We start from the raw sequence: 17,135 nt of genomic DNA, 5'->3' as shown, positions 1-17,135 counted from the left end.
TGGATGAGTGGGTCCGGGAAAGTCCTAATAACAAAACTTTTATGCCTTTTTAGACATTTAAAAAAGGCTCAAACTTCAGTTTAATTATTAAAATGTGTACCAATGGATTTGATGGTAAATGGTGCAAAAAAAAGGGGCAAATGCAACTTTGAAAAAGTAGTATATTACCAACAAAATGACACCGTGAGAATTAGAGGAAAAAAGCATGAAGCAGACAACTCTCAAAGCAAATTGTACTACCAATCAAAGCAACGTAAAAGCAAAATTACCCAGTAAATTACCAACTTGTCCTTGTCTAGGAAGCAATTAAGCAAATTTTATAACAACATATAAACAAATGAAAAATGATTTACTGATAAAATTCATATTAATCCATCCATTTGAACCCAATTAAATATTAAGGGGACTATAACCAACCCATTTATTGCATAATGATTCAATCTTATCAAATCACATCAAATTTCACATTACATTTAAATTCACTAGAAAGATAATATCGAAATGGTTTCTCTCCACTGATTTCTTTAATACTCCAATTCCATCACTCTCTACAAGTTTTTTATTTTCATCAAAACTGAACATTTTGTATTATTGCGGAACCAAGAAAAAACAAGAATGTTACTCATGAATAAGCCTGGACCATGAATTTTATATTATCCCCAATCTTCTACCCAGAAGATGAACACTCAGGAACCTCAAGTGAAATTCAATCCACAAAATAATTTAATCTATGAACAGCGTCGTTGTGGTAAATTTGACACTGTATTTGATTTGGTAGCGGATAATTCAGAGGGATTATAAGCAAATCTGTTTGAGTTACAATATCATTAAATATTGAGGAGATAGTGTTTGATGAAAGTCTCCAGCGAAATGAGTTTGAATTACAATGCCAATTTTGACATCTGAAGTTTGTTGTAACTGATGATAAATCTGTTTTACCATGAGATTTTCAATGTCTCTTCAACCAGCCATCTTTAGTCGATTTTGGGATCTAGCAATGTGTGAGTGCATAAAAAATGGCTTATCCACTTGTTATTGGTTCGAAGCATTTATCTCAGTTCATTCTCTTCGATCGTGTTCCGGCATAGATAAGCAATGTGGTAATCTTTTGTACGTGCTGGAATTTGACGAGAATGGTGCATGTGTTGGTGCTAGTCTTGCTTTTGGGGCTCAAGCTGGTGGTGTCATAATTGTTGGCCATGGTGAGACCTTTCTTCTTAGAGATGCCCGCAGGAAATGCATGTGGTGCTTTGAGTTTGTTTTCATGAGGCAGTCCGCTATCAGTGTACAGACTCGTCGTAGGTACTTCCTATTATTTCCTGTCATTTAAGACATGCTAGCATACTTTGCACATCTGAATGCTCTTACTCTATGACTAAAGGGTGGGATCTTACATTAGTGAGATAATTGAACATCGAATTGCTGGTGTAATTATTAGTGATATATTCTCATTCCTTGCAAGGCTTACATTGAGTGTGGATATACTCTGATTGCAATGTATCAGAGGACAGTTGTCTGATTGTCGCACGGTTTTGGATAGAATACCAAGGAATGTGTTGTTTGTTGGATTGGACAGATAGAGGCTTATGAACGAGTATTCAATTTGTTCTTCTTAATACAACATGGATACGTTATACTCTTGATAGTCATTTGCAATGCAAATCCGTTCATTGATATGGATTCCATTTGTGGGGGTTCTGCTATGTTCAATGCTTGTCACTTTCTTCTGATGGTTTCTCTCAAGAACAAGACTTCTTCCTTGACTTTCATTCCTTGTGCTATTGTAATACTTAAGAAATACAATATTGGTACATGGATAGCTACAAAATGTGCAGCTTATTCAAGTACTAACTTACAACTGAGTGAAATTGTCAAGATAACTTACAGGGACAAAGCTTATTAGTACTGGTGTCGCAACATATGAACTCACCCGACCAGATTTGTGGATGGCGACAACCAATCTTGCTGGCCCTTTAGATTTACTTTTACTGCTTACTCTTATGTAGGGTGTTCCCCAGCTATGCCTCTGCATTTAACAGTATTATGACATTATTCCTTGCTCAAGACGTTGCCTTCAGTCAACATGTGCCAGTTGGCTCCTCCTATATCGCGTGAGAAATTCACTTCTTCTATGACACTTGGTTTGGGCTACTTGGCTTGCTTGCTGAAAGGAGGTACTTCAGGAATTCTTCAAGTGCACACAACTGATCTTGAAGGACGTTAGGAACAAACAAAGCAGTTGGTCAACACACATTTTGATCACTTTGTACCTTGCGAAACAATGATTTATTATATACAAGAGTTCAGCTTACTTTTCACTGTGCATTTGAGTTGCTATGCGCAAGTTTGATGCAGAAAATGTTTCCGAGGTTATGAATATTACTTCACTTCCCTAACCCATGAGTGCATTCATAACGGTGTATATGGCTTTATAGTAAGGGAGCACAACAAAGTAGAGTCAAATATTTTGCCCCTTCTCATATGTTAATACTACCATGTGGCCATTAGGAGAGTGACAAAATAATGCAAGCATCTACAAATCTCTGTGAGCCTACCGGAGCCAATGTTGTAGCAGTAGCAGGCTACAAGACTCTTCTTATGGAATTGTTTTGTAGGGTATTGCTAAGGAGATTCTTTGGACACCAAAGTAGTGTCCCAAGGTCTATCACGGATTCATAGAATGTGAGGAAGTTCTTTGCCTATGTTCAGTCTGACAATGATGTTGGTGATTTAGGCTTTACTACCGAACCTTGAGGACAAGGATCTTATTAGGGCTTGAGGTATTGTCATGAATGAGTCTGTACCGGTATTGACAAAGCAGCCCACCAATACCATATTAAGTGGCTCTGTTTGGGTTCCGAGTTGATATATAGATACTTGTGGGAGCAAAATAGGTTTATGCGAATATTGGTGGAGTGTCAGTATCTCCTCATTCCCGTTCTATCTGTTATTCTCACCCCCCTTTTTTAGTCTACGCTTCTCATCTCCCTTCTATCCTTTGTTACAATTCCTTGTTATCCTTTCAACTACCTTGTTGATCTTTAGCTTTCCATTGTAATAGTTAGTTTGAGCATTCAATCAAAGGAATTGATTCCTTGTAGTTGAGCATTTAAGTGTTCACTTCAGAAGATCTATCAAGAATGGTTCAGTTTCGCTAATTCAGGTAATATATTCTCTCATTTTTATGTGTTATTCAAATAAGAGAACAAAGGAATTTTGAATAATGGGGTTATTGGGTACAGATGTAGATGAAAGCCTCACTGGAGGAGATGCCACCAAGCTATTTGCCATGTCCAATTTGCCTCGTCAAGAGCTCAAGCAGGTTCTTTTCTTTTCTACTTCCTTTATTTCCTTAATATCGTTCACTTGTACCCAATAACCCCATTATTCGAGTGAGCCGTTATTTTCTTAGATAGTGTATATATGGTCAAAATTAATTTATTATATGGCAGATCTTGAATCCTCTTGACTCCTTCGTATGCTTGCATCTTTATATTTTGAATCTCCCTATTGAAAATCCTGTCTCCGCCATTGCATGCACCTGTCTAGAAACCTTGTTTTAATGTTTGTCAATGCTTTGGCAAGAGCTCAAGTGCAGTATGTGCTTTGTCTCAAGTTTGTAACACCGACAGCCAATTAAATAATTTGAAAAAAATGAATATAACTTAAATAATATGGTGAAACTGGCTGCTGGGTGAAAATAACACCTTCTTTTATACATATACCTTTGTGCAATATATTTACAGATAAACTGATTTTAAACAATTTTAGAAGTTCTCAATCTCGCGTAACACACACATAATCAGGCTGTGAGCTGAAAATCCTCTAGACTTTGCGTGGAACTATAATAAAAATTCATGTAGACTATAGTATTTTGAATTTAGACAATGTTAGCACTAGTTAAAATGCATGTTTTTAGCGGACTGTGCTACGCTCATATAGAAGACAAAACACATGAAAGATGTTCGAACAAGGTACGTACTAAAAAATTCATGAGGACTACAAAATGAACAATTTCCTTTATTACAATGGATAGATACAAATAACAGATAAATTGAAAACCAAAGCTGAACTAGAGAGTCTTTGGATAATCAGCAATCCCCTCAAAGGCAAAATTCCCTTTCTTTTCATCATTACTGGGGAAGATGGCAATACTAATTAACAATACAGGGACAACAAATTAATAGGAAAAGAAAAGCTGCAAAATTTAGAGCCGGGATGATCCAATAGGATGATGTATGACAATGTTATTGTAGGCATCAAGAGTCATAAAATCATCCAAAACTGGTGCAGTGCATTGCCTTGTGAATAACTTGCAAGCCACCTCGTACATTCCCTTCTTGAATTTCTCCTTTCCAACTTCTCTCTCAATCCTAGCCATTTCATCCTCAACCACTCTTCCAAACAGGTCTAAGTTCACTTTCACCCCAAGTCCATCCCCATCCAATTCCACACCATATTTCAGCCACTGCCAATTCTGGACTCTGCTAATCTCAGCTGCGGCAGCTTCCTCCATGAAGTTGTAAAGAGGGACACAACCAAGGCCTGTCAGCCAGGCTGCCAAGTACTGAATTCCCACTCGGGTGTTCAGCCGAAGGCACTCCAAGGTACAGACCCCTCTCGGCCTCTGCAGCAGGTCTTCTTCATCTAGAATGGATGCATCTTGGCGCTTCATGGAATGGATTTGGTTTGGGGAATTGCCCATGTTGTTAGTGAAGACTTCCATGCATGCTGGAACTAGGCCAGGGTGAGTAACCCATGTCCCATCATGCCCCGCCGTCACTTCTCTTAGCTTATCCTTCCTTACAAGTTCCAATGCTGCCTCATTAGCTGCCGGATCATCTCTAATTGGAATATGAGCTGCCTGTTTCAAGGATCCAGCACAGCTATTATGCATCAATTTGATCATGTACAAGAAGATTCCAAATTAACCTAATGCAGAAATTGGAAATTACTCCAGATGTTGTTTTTTTCCAGATATTGTAAAACTAATAAAAAATAAAAAATTGGTGTTGGGTTGATAATCACACGAGTATCAAAGGATGACAATATTGCAGCCAACACACTAACCGGCTTTGGATCTTTCATACATATCAACAACCACTAAAGTATTTCCTATTGTACTCCTACATCGCTCCAATGTGGGAACGATCATGTGCATACTTTTTAATATCATAACATCCTACTAGCATGCAAATGTTTTCGTGTCCATATGTTTGGTAATTTATACATTTTATTTGAGTTCCTAATAAAAATAATACAAATATGCTTGTGTAAAATTATTTAAAGAACATAGAATTAAAAAAAGAAACTGAATTGATGTAGACATACCATGCCTCCCATAGCATGGACTCCACGCTTATGACAAGTGTGGATGAGTAAGTCGGAGTAACTCCTCATAAAGTGTTGAGCCATGCCAACTTGTGTCCTATCGGGGAGCAATCGATCAGGGTGACCCTGGAATGTCTTGATGTAGCTGAAAATGTAATCCCATCTACCACAATTGAGGCCAACAGAATGGTCCCTCAGTTCATACAAGATTTCATTCATCTGAAACACAGCTGGAAGTGTTTCAATTAGGGCAGTAGCCCTAATGCTTCCTTTCTCAATTCTAACCCATTTCTCTGCCCTCTCAAACACATTGTTCCATATCCTAGCTTCCCTGATCAAACAAAACAAAAACTGCTACATTTTCTTGGAATATAATTCTCAAGACTATATAAATTTACTAACAAGAACACAACTAACCTAGAATGTTCCATTTTGGGTAGATAGAAAAAGGGTCCAGATCCTTGACCTTGGGCCTTGCGGAAGTTGGCATAGTTGTGGAAAAAGTAGAGGCCGAAGTCGACAAGGCAACCCGTGGCAGGCTCACCATCAATGAAAATGTGAGCTTCTGGCAAGTGCCACCCTCTTGGGCGCACAAACAACTTAGCTGTCTGATCATTCAGTTTATATACTTTATTTCTGGCTTGATCATGGAATGTTATTGTTCTATTGACTGCATCCCTCAAATTTATATGGCCTCTCATTAGATTCTCCCAGCTTGGTGACAGTGCATCTTCAAAGTCCGCCTGTGGAATATTATATTATGAACTGCATTGCAATGATATGCAGAAAGAAAAACAAAATGCACATATTCTGGATATGCTTCCACTCCAAATTGAGGTTAATTACTTACATAAAGGTCTAGTGCTACCATTAGTTTTGCTCAATTATTTCCTTCAATGTAATTCACACTGGCCTTTTTTTCGTTTTTCTTAGTTATATTAAAATGAGAGTTCTTCTGTTCTACTATTAACTTGGGAAGGGAGATGCGACAGGGGATATGGCATACCATGAAAACTTTGGCTCTAGAATTAAGGGCATCGATGACCATCTTCCTATCGACTGGTCCGGTAATCTCCACCCTCCGATCAGCCACAGCCTGCGGCACAGGAGCACACACCCACTCTCCTTCCCTAATGTATTTGGTTGTTGGATCAAAACCCGGCAAACCGTCATTATTGTACCTCATTTTGGCCTCTCTCCTGCACTCCACAGCATACTTGATATGATTCCTGAATTCCCTCTGCAAACTAGCTACAAATTGCAAAGCACCCCTAGTTAAAATCTTGGAAAATTCAGGATCATATCTTCCCCTAATGTCCACTCCTTCAGGTACATCATAACCTATAATTCCACTGCTCTTTTTTGGAACAGTGGTTTTGGGTTGAGTGAATGTCTCTTCAAAGCTAGCCATTTTTTCTTCTTTTTGGTAATTTCAACTAACAGTTAATGTACTTGTTTATTTCTTTCTTTTTTTCTCTCTGAACAGTCTAGGTAGCTGATGGCTGCAATTTATAGGGGGGAACATGAGCTTTAGCTAGCGTTTCACTGTAAATTTAAAATTTATTTTCAAATATCTGTTTAGCTATGAAATTTGAAGTCTAATGTTAAGATATTTTCAAGTTATTAAAAACTCGTTCAAATTAGTCTTTAGATTTTTGAGACTTCCCCTCACAATTTAAAAAAATTCAGTTGAAATGCATGTCCAAACACAATTTAAAAAACTAAACTTTAAAAGTTTTAACTTCAAAATTTATGATCAAACGGGAGCTTAACTTAATGAAATTTATAATAATGTGGATAGTTAATGATTGCATGATTTTCTTTCTTTTTTTTTATTTTTGGTTCAATAAAAGAAGAATAATATGTGGATAGCCAAAGATTTCATGAGTCCCCTTATAATATATTCAGCAAAGCTTATCAATATGTGATTGGTTGAAAGTCCCTTATCTTTTTTTTTGTGTCCCCTTTATTTATTTGATTTTAATGTTTTGTCCCTTAGGAAAGCTTGATGTAATCGATAAAGTTATTGTCATATAATCAGGAGGTAACATATTCAATTTGTGGAAATAGTCTCTTATAAAATAGTACAAGATAAGACTACACACAATAGATATTTACGATCTGACCTTTTCCTAAACCATATTCATAGCTAGACCTTGAAGGCACGGATGAGTCATTTTCAACTTTCAAAAGTCTTTTCCAAATCCAAGGAGCCAAGTAGTAAATTCGTCCATCCCAGTGAGGGATGCAGCTAGTCGATAATACATTCAGATCATTCCAGTGCTTCGAGCATAGAGTATATAGAAGAACATGTGATTCCAATTAGTAGCAAATTTACATATTAAAAATGAGATGCGTAAATTTGCGTACTCTTTGTAAAATTAGATATTTTAGGTATGTATTTTCTAAAATTGATATAAAATATGTGTCTGCATCTAATATCTATGCTTTAAAAAAGCTAATTGATGCATTTGGTTGAATATTGAGTTATTTACACAGAGGACAAGCAATCAATTCCACTTGATGCATTTTTTCCGAGTTAATATCTCAGATAGTCACTTAACTTTGAATAATTCACTTATAAAGTCACTCAACTTTGAGTTATGCACTTAGAAAGTCACTCAACTTTGTTTTATAACTCAAAAGTCACTCAACTATTAATATTCACTTTGAAAGTCATCCAACAAAGTTAAATAATTTATTCATTAAATTTTGTTGAAATCTAATTTTTATTTTACACTGTTCTTTTAAGAAATAATAAGATGTCTATTTTAATTATCTTATTAATCCGCTCCAATTATTTAACTAATTTTTTTTTTGAAAAACTTACATTAGCAATTGACGAAAAAAATTGCTTTTCCATTCTAGCAATTGTCTTACAAGAATTAAACATGCTGGAAAATTATCCAAAAAAAGAAGAAGGTTAGAATTGATCAGAAGTAATTAAAGAGTAATCAAAAAGACGCACAATAGCAAAAGGCAATGTTTTATTATTTTTCAAGAAAATAATTTTAAAAAAATTGTATTCAACAAAATTTAATAAAATAATTAAAATGAGTATTTGTTTATTTATTTTTTTAAAATTAGTTCAAAACAAAAATTGTATTTCAATAAAATTAATGAAAATATTATTTAAATTAGTTGAGTGACTTTCTAAGTAAAATATCAATAGTTGAGTGACTTTCTAAGTGAAATGTCAATAGTTGAATGACTTTTGAGTTATATAAAACAAAGTTGAGTGACTTTCTAAGTAAACTACTCAAAGTTGAATGAACTTCTAAGTAAACTATTCAAAGTTAAGTGACCATCTGAGATATTGTTTTCATTTTTTCCTTTTTCTTTTAGTGGTGCACTTATATTCTAAAAATTCTTAATTCCTCTCTCGTTATCCGATTATAATAAGAAAATAGGTCTGGAGACCATATATAACAGAACACGTAAATCAAATTACAGTAAAAAAAAAAAAAAAAAACTTTGGAAACCATATATAGAAGAATACGTGAATTCAAATACAATAAGAAGAAAGTCTGAAGATTCATATTCTAAAAATTCTATATTAGTCTTGATTATCCAATAAGAAAATAAGTTTGCTGGTACCATATACAGAAGACCATGTGAACGGGGATCATATGTATGTCTTTTTTTTTCTTAAATATCGTGCTAAGTTAAAGATTGTCACATAAAATAGGACGGAGGGAGTAAGAAAATAAAGTCTTGGGGTGTGGGGTTGGGGAAGGGGACATGACACTCCGATTATAGTAACAGAAATAATTCTTGTTGAGGATTTAAAGATATATAGAAGAACATGGTGTACAAAGAAGAAGTACCCACAAATGTGGCCCATGAATATATTATGCCAGCTGCGAAGAAATTTCCAGTCCACTAAATTCACAAATCTACATGTGATGGAGAGTGACAGCAACACAACCACACAAGAAACGAAACCGGACCTATACACAACAACTACAAGGACGTAAAACTATCTTTTACGTGTCATAAAAGATTGATTCATTCCTTAAAAATACGAATTTCCTTCAAACAAGTGGTAAGTTTTTTATGATAACAACTCGATATATATCATCTATTAACAAGATATTGTTAACGACTAATTATAAGTGTTCGGTTCTTCAATTTATAATACGTGGATAGCTAATGATTTCATAGTTTTCTTTAATAATATGTGGACTTTTTTTCTTTATAATATGTGGATAGCTAATAATATCATGATTTTCTTTATAAGAATATAATTGGAAAAGCTTATCGACATGTACTTGATATGTACGTGCTTGGTACAAAAGACCAAAAGCTTATCTATCTATGTGTGCTAGCTCTTTCATTTGACCCTCTTTATTTACTATTTTATTTTGAGGTTTTGTTGTTTTATAATCATGCATTTACTATCACACCCAAGTTTTATATATATAGGGTTGTTTAAAATTTGAATAATTCCAATAAAAAAATGATTTATTGTTAGTGATTCGATAACGGTGCGTGAGTAATAATTCGATAATTTTGTAGGTTCATTATGTTTTACTACTCAAGGTGTACAATCAAAGCATAATCAGGTTGTTCCTTTCGTATCAAACGCTATTCTTACTTTACAATTAATCTTTCTAACATCATGTGCTACTAATACTTTTCTAAACTGGTAGATTATATCTAATTTAATCAGGCACAAATTACTTGACAATATGATGGTTCTTTGTTTCTTTCTGTTTAATGCCCCTAGTATTCTGAATTCAGTAAAAACTTAACACAAGTATCAAAGAACATATATATGCATGTTCTTATGCTATGCACATAGAGAAGACCAAGGCCCTTGAAATTAAAAGGTTCACATGTACTAGCACAAAAAATGAACAGTTGTTTTTATTATTACAGGCAAAGACACAATGTTGATGACATATTGATTAAAAAACAAAGCTGAATAAGAGAGCCTTTGGATAATTAGCTATCTCCTTAAAAGACAAGATTTCATTTCCTATCATTATTGTTGGGAAGATAGCAATAGTCACAATACAGAGCCACCTGATTGATCTCACAGCATAAGCTGCGAAATTTAGAGCCGGGACGATTCAATAGGATGATACATGACAATGTTATTATAGGCATCAAGAGTCAGAAAATCATCCAAGACTGGTGCAGTGCACTGCCTTATGAATAATTTGCAGGCCTCCTTATACATTCCCTTCTTGAATTTCTCCTTTCCAACTTCTCTCTCAATCCTAGCCATTTCTTCTTCAACCACTCTTCCAAATAGGTCTAAGTTCACTTTCACCCCAAGTCCATCTCCATCCAATTCCACTCCATATTTCAGCCACTGCCAATTCTGAACTCGGCTAATCTCAGCTGTGGCAGCATCCTCCATGAGGTTGTAAAGTGGAACAGAGCCAGCCCCTGTCAGCCAAGCTGCCAAGTACTGAATTCCCACTCGGGTGTTCAGCCGAAGGCCTTCCATGGTTCGAACCCCTCTTGGACTCTGCAGAAGGTCTTCTTCAATTAGTTTGGATGCATCTTGGCGCTTCATGGAATGGATTTGATTTGGAGCATTGACCATGTTGTTGGTAAAAACTTCCATGCAGGCTGGAATTAGGCCAGGGTGAGCTGCCCATGTTCCATCATGCCCTGCCTTCACTTCTCTCAGCTTATCTTTCCTTACAAGTTCCAATGCTGCCTCGTTAGCTTCCGGATCATCTCTGATTGGAATTTGAGCTGCCTGTTTTAAGGGTACAACAAAGCCATTATGCATCAAATTGATCATGTAACAAAATGACTCCAAATTAACCTAATGCATGCTAATGCTTCCTTGTCCATTTAGTTGGCACTTATGTCATTTTATTGAGATCATAGTCTTAGTAGTAAAAATATGTAAAGTTAATAGCTAATCCATAAATATTGCCTTAGTTCGGGGTGGTTTCTATAACTCAGAAACATAAAGTTGGCATCGTTAGTAATCACAATTTCACAGATCAACATGCCGTGGTGAACTAAAAAGAACATAAGATGGGAAAAAGGAGTTGATATTGGCATACCATGCCTCCCATTGCATGGACACCACGCTTATGACAGGTGTGGATGAGCAAATCAGAGTAACTCCTCATAAAGTGTTGAGCCATGCCAACTTGAACTCTATCAGGGAGCAATCGATCAGGGTGACCCTGGAAAGTCTTGACGTAGCTGAAAATGTAATCCCATCTACCACAGTTGAGGCCAACAGAATGGTCCCTCAGTTCATACAAGATTTCATTCATCTGAAACACTGCTGGAAGTGTTTCAATCAGGACAGTGGCCCTAATGCTTCCTTTCTCAATTCCAGCCCATCTCTCTGCCCTCTCAAACACATTGTTCCATATTCTAGCTTCCCTGTCCAAACAAAACAAGAATTGCTAAGGTCTCTTGGAATATAATTCTCAAAGTTACTCAAATTAACTAACAAGAACACAACTAACCTAAAATGTTCCATTTTGGGAAGATAGAAAAAGGGTCCAAATCCTTGTCCTTGGGCCTTGCGGAAGTTGGCATAGTTGTGGAAAAAGTAGAGGCCAAAGTCGACAAGGCAACCCGTGGCAGGCTCACCATCAATGAAGATGTGAGCTTCTGGCAAATGCCACCCTCTTGGACGCACAAACAACTTAGCTGTTTCATCATTCAGTTTATACACTTTGTTTCTAGCTTGATCATGGAATGTTATCGTTCTACTCACTGCATCCCTCAAATTTACATGGCCTTTCATTAAATTCTCCCAGCTTGGTGACAGTGCATCTTCAAAGTCAGCCTGTGCAATATTATATCAGTAAAGTCTATGAATTATAATTGTATGGTGACAGGACAGGTTTATCTTTCATACATATTGTCATCATAACGAGTTAGTTCCATTTGTAAGTATTTTAATACGTTATAGCAGGTAAGTTAGCTTACTTTTACACTGTTAGTAAATATATATATAAACTAAATTCGTGTGACGTACCATGAAAACTTTGGCACCAGAATTGAGGGCATTGATGACCATCTTCCTCTCAACTGGTCCAGTAATCTCCACCCTCCGATCAGCCACTGCCGCTGGCACAGGAGCACACACCCATTCTCCTTCCCTAATATATTTGGTTGCCGGATCAAAACCCGGCAAACCTCCATTATTATACCTCATTTTGGCCTCTCTCCTGCACTCCATAGCATACTTAATATGGTTCCTGAATTCCCTCTGCAAATCAGTTACAAATTGCAAAGCATTCCTAGTTAAAATCTTAGAAAATTCAGGATCATATCTTCCTCTAATGTCCACTCCTTCAGGTACATCATAACCCATAATTCCACTGTTCTTTCTTTGTAATTTCAACAAACACTTTGCAGCAGGTTGCAATACAAGAGCAATAGATTGGTAAAATTTATAGTATGTGGATAGCTACTGATTTTATTAACTTTCTACAATAATCATACAAGAGATCAAATTTCACTTAATGCATTTTATTTTATTTTTTGGTGCATTCATATTCTAAACATCTAAATTAGTCTCCAATTGTTCAATTATAGTAATGAAAAGAAGTTTGGAAATCATACATAAAAGAACATGAATCCAATTACAGTAAGAAAATAAGTCTGAATATCCGTATTCTAAAAATTCTAAATTATTCCAGATTAGCCCTGATTATTCAATTATAGTAAGAAAATAAGCCTGAAGACTATATATAGAGAACATGTGAATGGGAACATGTCAATCCGGTTATGTTAAGAAATAAATGTTGGTAAAATATTATAACTATCTTAAAAAGAATAAGAGAATTTATTATATAATTTTATAGCTTGATTTGCAGAGATTTGAAGGGAATATGCCATTAATTATCTATTGAATGTGCATTATTTGCACGGTTTGGAGCTCCCCCGTTGTTAACTTTATATATAGTATTTTTGTTCCGGTAAAATATTTGTAAGGACAATGTCATAGTTTGAATGTTTAAATAAAATGACTGATAAGTTTAAGAGTTATCAATATGTTGAAACCATAATTATTCTATGAATCTCATGAACACATCATGATCAAGTTATGATTTAGTAAAATGAAAAAATATTACCCACATACAATTACTTTTTCCTCTAGACCTTGCGTGGAACTACTTAAATTTAGGTTCAAACAAATCTTTTTTTAAAAAAAAAAAAAAAGTTGATGAAATTTTAAAGTGGTTCAAACAAATCCAAAGCCCCTATTATCCTTTTTTTTTTTTTAGCTTACTATCATACCTGAAATTCAAATAATTCAATTAACGCATGAAAATTTTACTTAAGGGGTAAAACACTATCTAACAAAGGTTTTTCTTAATTTCTTTCATTGATATGGGGCTTTCTACTTCTTACCTATTCACTTCTACTTGAACCGTTCAACGAGCGTTGTAACGATCCTCATCCAGTTCCATTTTTGATTATTCTCAAAGGATAAGATTATTCTCTTTACCAAACATATGCGGATCCAATCACGATCTTATATATAAGAAGAAGTCCATAGTATCCTGAATTCAGTGAAAATTTAGCACAACTATCATAGAAGATATAGGCATGTGCTTATGCTATGCACATTTAGAAGACAAAGGCCCTCGAAATTAGAAGGTTCACATGTACTAGAAAAGTAGCACAAAAAATGAACAATTATCTTTATTATTATTACAGGGAAAGACACAATACTGATGACAGATTGATTAAAAAGAACAGCTGAAAAAGAGAGCCTTTGGATAATTAGCCATCTCCTCAAAAGGCAAAGTTCCATTTCCTATCATTATTGTTGGGAAGATAGCAGTAGTCACAATACAGAGCCACCTGATTGATCTCACAGCATAAGCTGCGAAATTTAGAGCCGGGACGATCTAATAGGATGATACATGACAATGTTATTATAGGCATCAAGAGTCAGAAAATCATCCAAGATTGGTGTAGTGCATTGCCTTGTGAATAGTTTGCAGGCCTCCTTATACATTCCCTTCTTGAATTTCTCCTTTCCAACTTCTCTCTCAATCCTAGCCATTTCTTCTTCAACCACTCTTCCAAACAGGTCTAAGTTCACTTTCACCCCAAGTCCATCTCCATCCAATTCCACTCCATATTTCAGCCATTGCCAGTTCTGGACTCGGCTAATCTCAGCTGTGGCAGCATCCTCCATGAGGTTGTAGAGTGGAACAGAACCAGCCCCTGTCAGCCAAGCAGCCAAGTACTGAATTCCCACTCGGGTGTTCAGCCTGAGGCCCTCCATGGTTCGGACTCCTCTTGGACTCTGCAGTAGGTCTTCTTCAATTAGGACCGATGCATCTTGGCGCTTCATGGAATGGATTTGGTTAGGAGCATTTGTCATGTTGTTGGTGAAGACTTCCATGCAGGCTGGAATTAAGCCAGGGTGAGCTGCCCATGTTCCATCATGCCCTGCCTTCACTTCTCTCAGCTTATCCTTCCTTACTAGTTCCAATGCTGCCTCGTTAGCTGCTGGATCATCTCTGATTGGAATTTGAGCTGCCTGATTCAAGGATACAACAAAGCCATTATGCATCAAATATCATGTAGGAAAAAAGAATACAAATTAACCTAATGCATGCTAATGCTCCCTAGTCCATATGGTTGGCATTTAAGTCATTTTATTGAGTTCAGAGTCTTAATATACAAGTATGTAAAGTTAAGAGCTAATTCATAAAAATTGCCTTAGTTCGGATTGTTTTCTGCAACTCGGAAACATAAAATCAGTTACTCGGTGAACTAAAACAACATAAAATGATTAAAAAGTAGTTGATATTGGCATACCATGCCTCCCATAGCATGGACATCGCGCTTATGACAGGTATGGATGAGCAAGTCAGAGTAACTCCTCATAAAGTGTTGAGCCATGCCAACTTGAACCCTATCAGGGAGTAATCGATCGGGATGACCCTGGAAAGTCTTGACGTAGCTGAAAATGTAATCCCATCTACCACAGTTGAGGCCAACTGAATGGTCCCTCAGTTCATACAAGATTTCATTCATCTGAAACACTGCTGGAAGTGTTTCAATCAAGACAGTGGCCCTAATGCTTCCCTTCTCAATTCCAGCCCATTTCTCTGCCCTGTCAAACACATTGTTCCATATCCTAGCTTCCCTGTCCAAACAAAACAAGATTTGCTAAGGTTTCTTGGAATATAATTCTCAATTGTTACTTAAATTCAACTAATAAGAGGACCACTAACCTAGAATGTTCCATCTTGGGAAGATAGAAAAAGGGTCCAAATCCTTGTCCTTGGGCCTTGCGGAAGTTGGCATAGCTGTGGAAGAAGTAGAGGCCGAAGTCGACAAGGCAACCTGTTGCAGGCTCACCATCAATGAAGATGTGAGCTTCTGGCAAATGCCACCCTCTTGGGCGCACAAACAACTTGGCTGTCTGATCATTCAGTTTATACACTTTGTTTCTGGCTTGATCATGGAATGTTATTGTTCTATTCACTGCATCCCTCAAATTTACATGGCCTCTCATTAAATTCTCCCAGCTTGGTGACAGTGCATCTTCAAAGTCAGCCTGTGGAATATTATATCAGTAAAGTCTATGAACTCCATCACTCTGATATGTAGAAAGAAGAAACAAAATGGACATATTCTACTCCGGCATCAACAACGATATACTCTAAATGAATTATAATTGTATGGTGAAAGGACATGCAGTTAACTTAGCTTACTTTTACACTGTTGTCGATATATAGAAATTAAACTCATGTAACGTACCATGAAAACTTTGGCACCAGAATTGAGGGCATTGATGACCATCTTCCTCTCAACTGGTCCAGTAATCTCCACCCTCCGATCAGCCACTGCCGCTGGCACAGGAGCACACACCCATTCTCCTTCCCTAATATATTTGGTTGCCGGATCAAAACCCGGCAAACCTCCATTATTATACCTCAGTTTGGCCTCTCTCCTGCCCTCCATAGCATACTTAATATGGTTCCTGAATTCCCTCTGCAAATCAGTTACAAATTGCAAAGCATCCCTAGTTAAAATCTTGGAAAATTCAGGATCATATCTTCCCCTAATGTCTACTCCTTCAGGTACATCATAACCCATTGTTCCACTGTTCTTTCTTTGAACAGGGTTATTAGTTGGAAGAAATGTCTCAAAGCTAACCATTTTTCTTCTTTTCTTTTGGAAATTCAGTTGGCTGCAATACAAGAGCTATAGATTGGTTAAATATATAATATGTGGATAGCTATTGATTTTTATGATTTTTCTTTTTAATGGAATAGTATAATATATTTTAATGAGTGTAAAGCTTATCGTTATGGGTCTAAATTTAGATAAACCATGGCGTTATGTGCGTCAGATGATAAAAGGATCATGCTGCAGATGATCTTTTCATTTCTTCCTTCTTGATATGTTCAAAACAAGGATAATGACTTTTTTGGTAATTGTGCCAGCCTCGGGAGTTGCAATTTGCTAGGTATATTGGAAGTATTATAATCCCTACTTTGACATAGTTTATCTTACTCCCTCTGAACGTGCATTATTTGTTGGATACGAAATTTAAGTGTATTATCTGTCTTAGACACAAAATTTAAAAAAGAAACCAAATTTTGAAAGATCTTTAAGAAATTAATAAGACTAACCAGGTTGATCCTGATTAACTACAGTGCCTTGCTTCTTAGCAGTGAACTGTAGATTGTATTGATAGGAACAGAGCTTCATAGAATAAGATTCATCAAGCCATCAACTTGGATCATAAACTGAGTAATATGTAGATCCATAAACAACGTCTGAACCAGTGACATAAAAAAAAAAAAAAAAAAAGATATGTAACTTTATTACAAAAA

At 36.2% G+C, this 17,135-nt stretch overlaps 3 protein-coding genes and 1 long non-coding RNA gene across 4 annotated transcripts; 1 reads left to right on the top strand and 3 right to left on the bottom strand.

Moving 5' to 3' along the window:
* The first annotated feature begins 489 nt into the window (after window positions 1-489).
* Window positions 490-3,720, top strand: LOC107061363 (uncharacterized). The gene is made up of 2 exons (XR_001473932.1): window positions 490-3,163; window positions 3,243-3,720. It is a non-coding gene; the product is annotated as an uncharacterized lncRNA (long non-coding RNA).
* Window positions 3,721-4,000: 280 nt separating this feature from the next.
* Window positions 4,001-6,873, bottom strand: LOC102590117 (malate synthase, glyoxysomal-like). Its single transcript, XM_006351425.2, has 4 exons — window positions 6,338-6,873; window positions 5,749-6,074; window positions 5,332-5,662; window positions 4,001-4,864 (listed from the first exon to the last, which is right to left on the bottom strand). The coding sequence occupies exons 1-4, from the start codon at window positions 6,740-6,742 to the stop codon at window positions 4,208-4,210; spliced, it is 1,719 nt and encodes a 572-aa protein (XP_006351487.1). The 5' UTR covers window positions 6,743-6,873; the 3' UTR covers window positions 4,001-4,207.
* A 3,411-nt stretch (window positions 6,874-10,284) lies between these two features.
* LOC102589788 (malate synthase, glyoxysomal) lies at window positions 10,285-12,691 on the bottom strand. The gene is made up of 4 exons (XM_006351424.2): window positions 12,299-12,691; window positions 11,781-12,106; window positions 11,364-11,694; window positions 10,285-11,047 (listed from the first exon to the last, which is right to left on the bottom strand). Exons 1-4 carry the CDS (start codon window positions 12,635-12,637, stop codon window positions 10,391-10,393), a joined length of 1,653 nt encoding a protein of 550 aa, XP_006351486.1. The 5' UTR covers window positions 12,638-12,691; the 3' UTR covers window positions 10,285-10,390.
* A 1,225-nt stretch (window positions 12,692-13,916) lies between these two features.
* Window positions 13,917-16,484, bottom strand: LOC102589458 (malate synthase, glyoxysomal-like). The gene is made up of 4 exons (XM_006351423.2): window positions 16,054-16,484; window positions 15,525-15,850; window positions 15,106-15,436; window positions 13,917-14,824 (listed from the first exon to the last, which is right to left on the bottom strand). The coding sequence occupies exons 1-4, from the start codon at window positions 16,453-16,455 to the stop codon at window positions 14,168-14,170; spliced, it is 1,716 nt and encodes a 571-aa protein (XP_006351485.1). The 5' UTR covers window positions 16,456-16,484; the 3' UTR covers window positions 13,917-14,167.
* Between the last annotated feature and the right edge of the window lie 651 nt (window positions 16,485-17,135).

The sequence above is a fragment of the Solanum tuberosum genome, unplaced genomic scaffold (assembly GCF_000226075.1).
Source record: "Solanum tuberosum cultivar DM 1-3 516 R44 unplaced genomic scaffold, SolTub_3.0 scf00127, whole genome shotgun sequence".
Classification (NCBI taxonomy): domain Eukaryota; kingdom Viridiplantae; phylum Streptophyta; class Magnoliopsida; order Solanales; family Solanaceae; genus Solanum; species Solanum tuberosum.
The sequence above is the reverse complement of the archived record's forward strand: the minus strand, read 5'-3'. Positions and strand labels throughout refer to the sequence as shown.

Excerpts from the sequence above, each read along its gene's own strand:
- LOC102590117 (XM_006351425.2), bottom strand. The coding sequence starts at position 6,742 with ATGGCTAGCTTTGAAGAGACATTCACTCAACCCAAAACCACTGTTCCA. Across the intron at positions 5,663-5,748 it reads CCCAAAATGGAACATTCTAG|GGAAGCTAGGATATGGAACA; the intron begins GTTAGTTGTGTT and ends TTGTTTGATCAG. Across the intron at positions 4,865-5,331 it reads TCCATGCTATGGGAGGCATG|GCAGCTCATATTCCAATTAG; the intron begins GTATGTCTACAT and ends TCCTTGAAACAG.
- LOC102589788 (XM_006351424.2), bottom strand. The coding sequence starts at position 12,637 with ATGGGTTATGATGTACCTGAAGGAGTGGACATTAGAGGAAGATATGAT. Across the intron at positions 12,107-12,298 it reads CTGGTGCCAAAGTTTTCATG|GCTGACTTTGAAGATGCACT; the intron begins GTACGTCACACG and ends AATATTGCACAG. Across the intron at positions 11,695-11,780 it reads CCCAAAATGGAACATTTTAG|GGAAGCTAGAATATGGAACA; the intron begins GTTAGTTGTGTT and ends TTGTTTGGACAG.
- LOC102589458 (XM_006351423.2), bottom strand. The coding sequence starts at position 16,455 with ATGGTTAGCTTTGAGACATTTCTTCCAACTAATAACCCTGTTCAAAGA. Across the intron at positions 15,851-16,053 it reads CTGGTGCCAAAGTTTTCATG|GCTGACTTTGAAGATGCACT; the intron begins GTACGTTACATG and ends AATATTCCACAG. Across the intron at positions 14,825-15,105 it reads TCCATGCTATGGGAGGCATG|GCAGCTCAAATTCCAATCAG; the intron begins GTATGCCAATAT and ends TCCTTGAATCAG.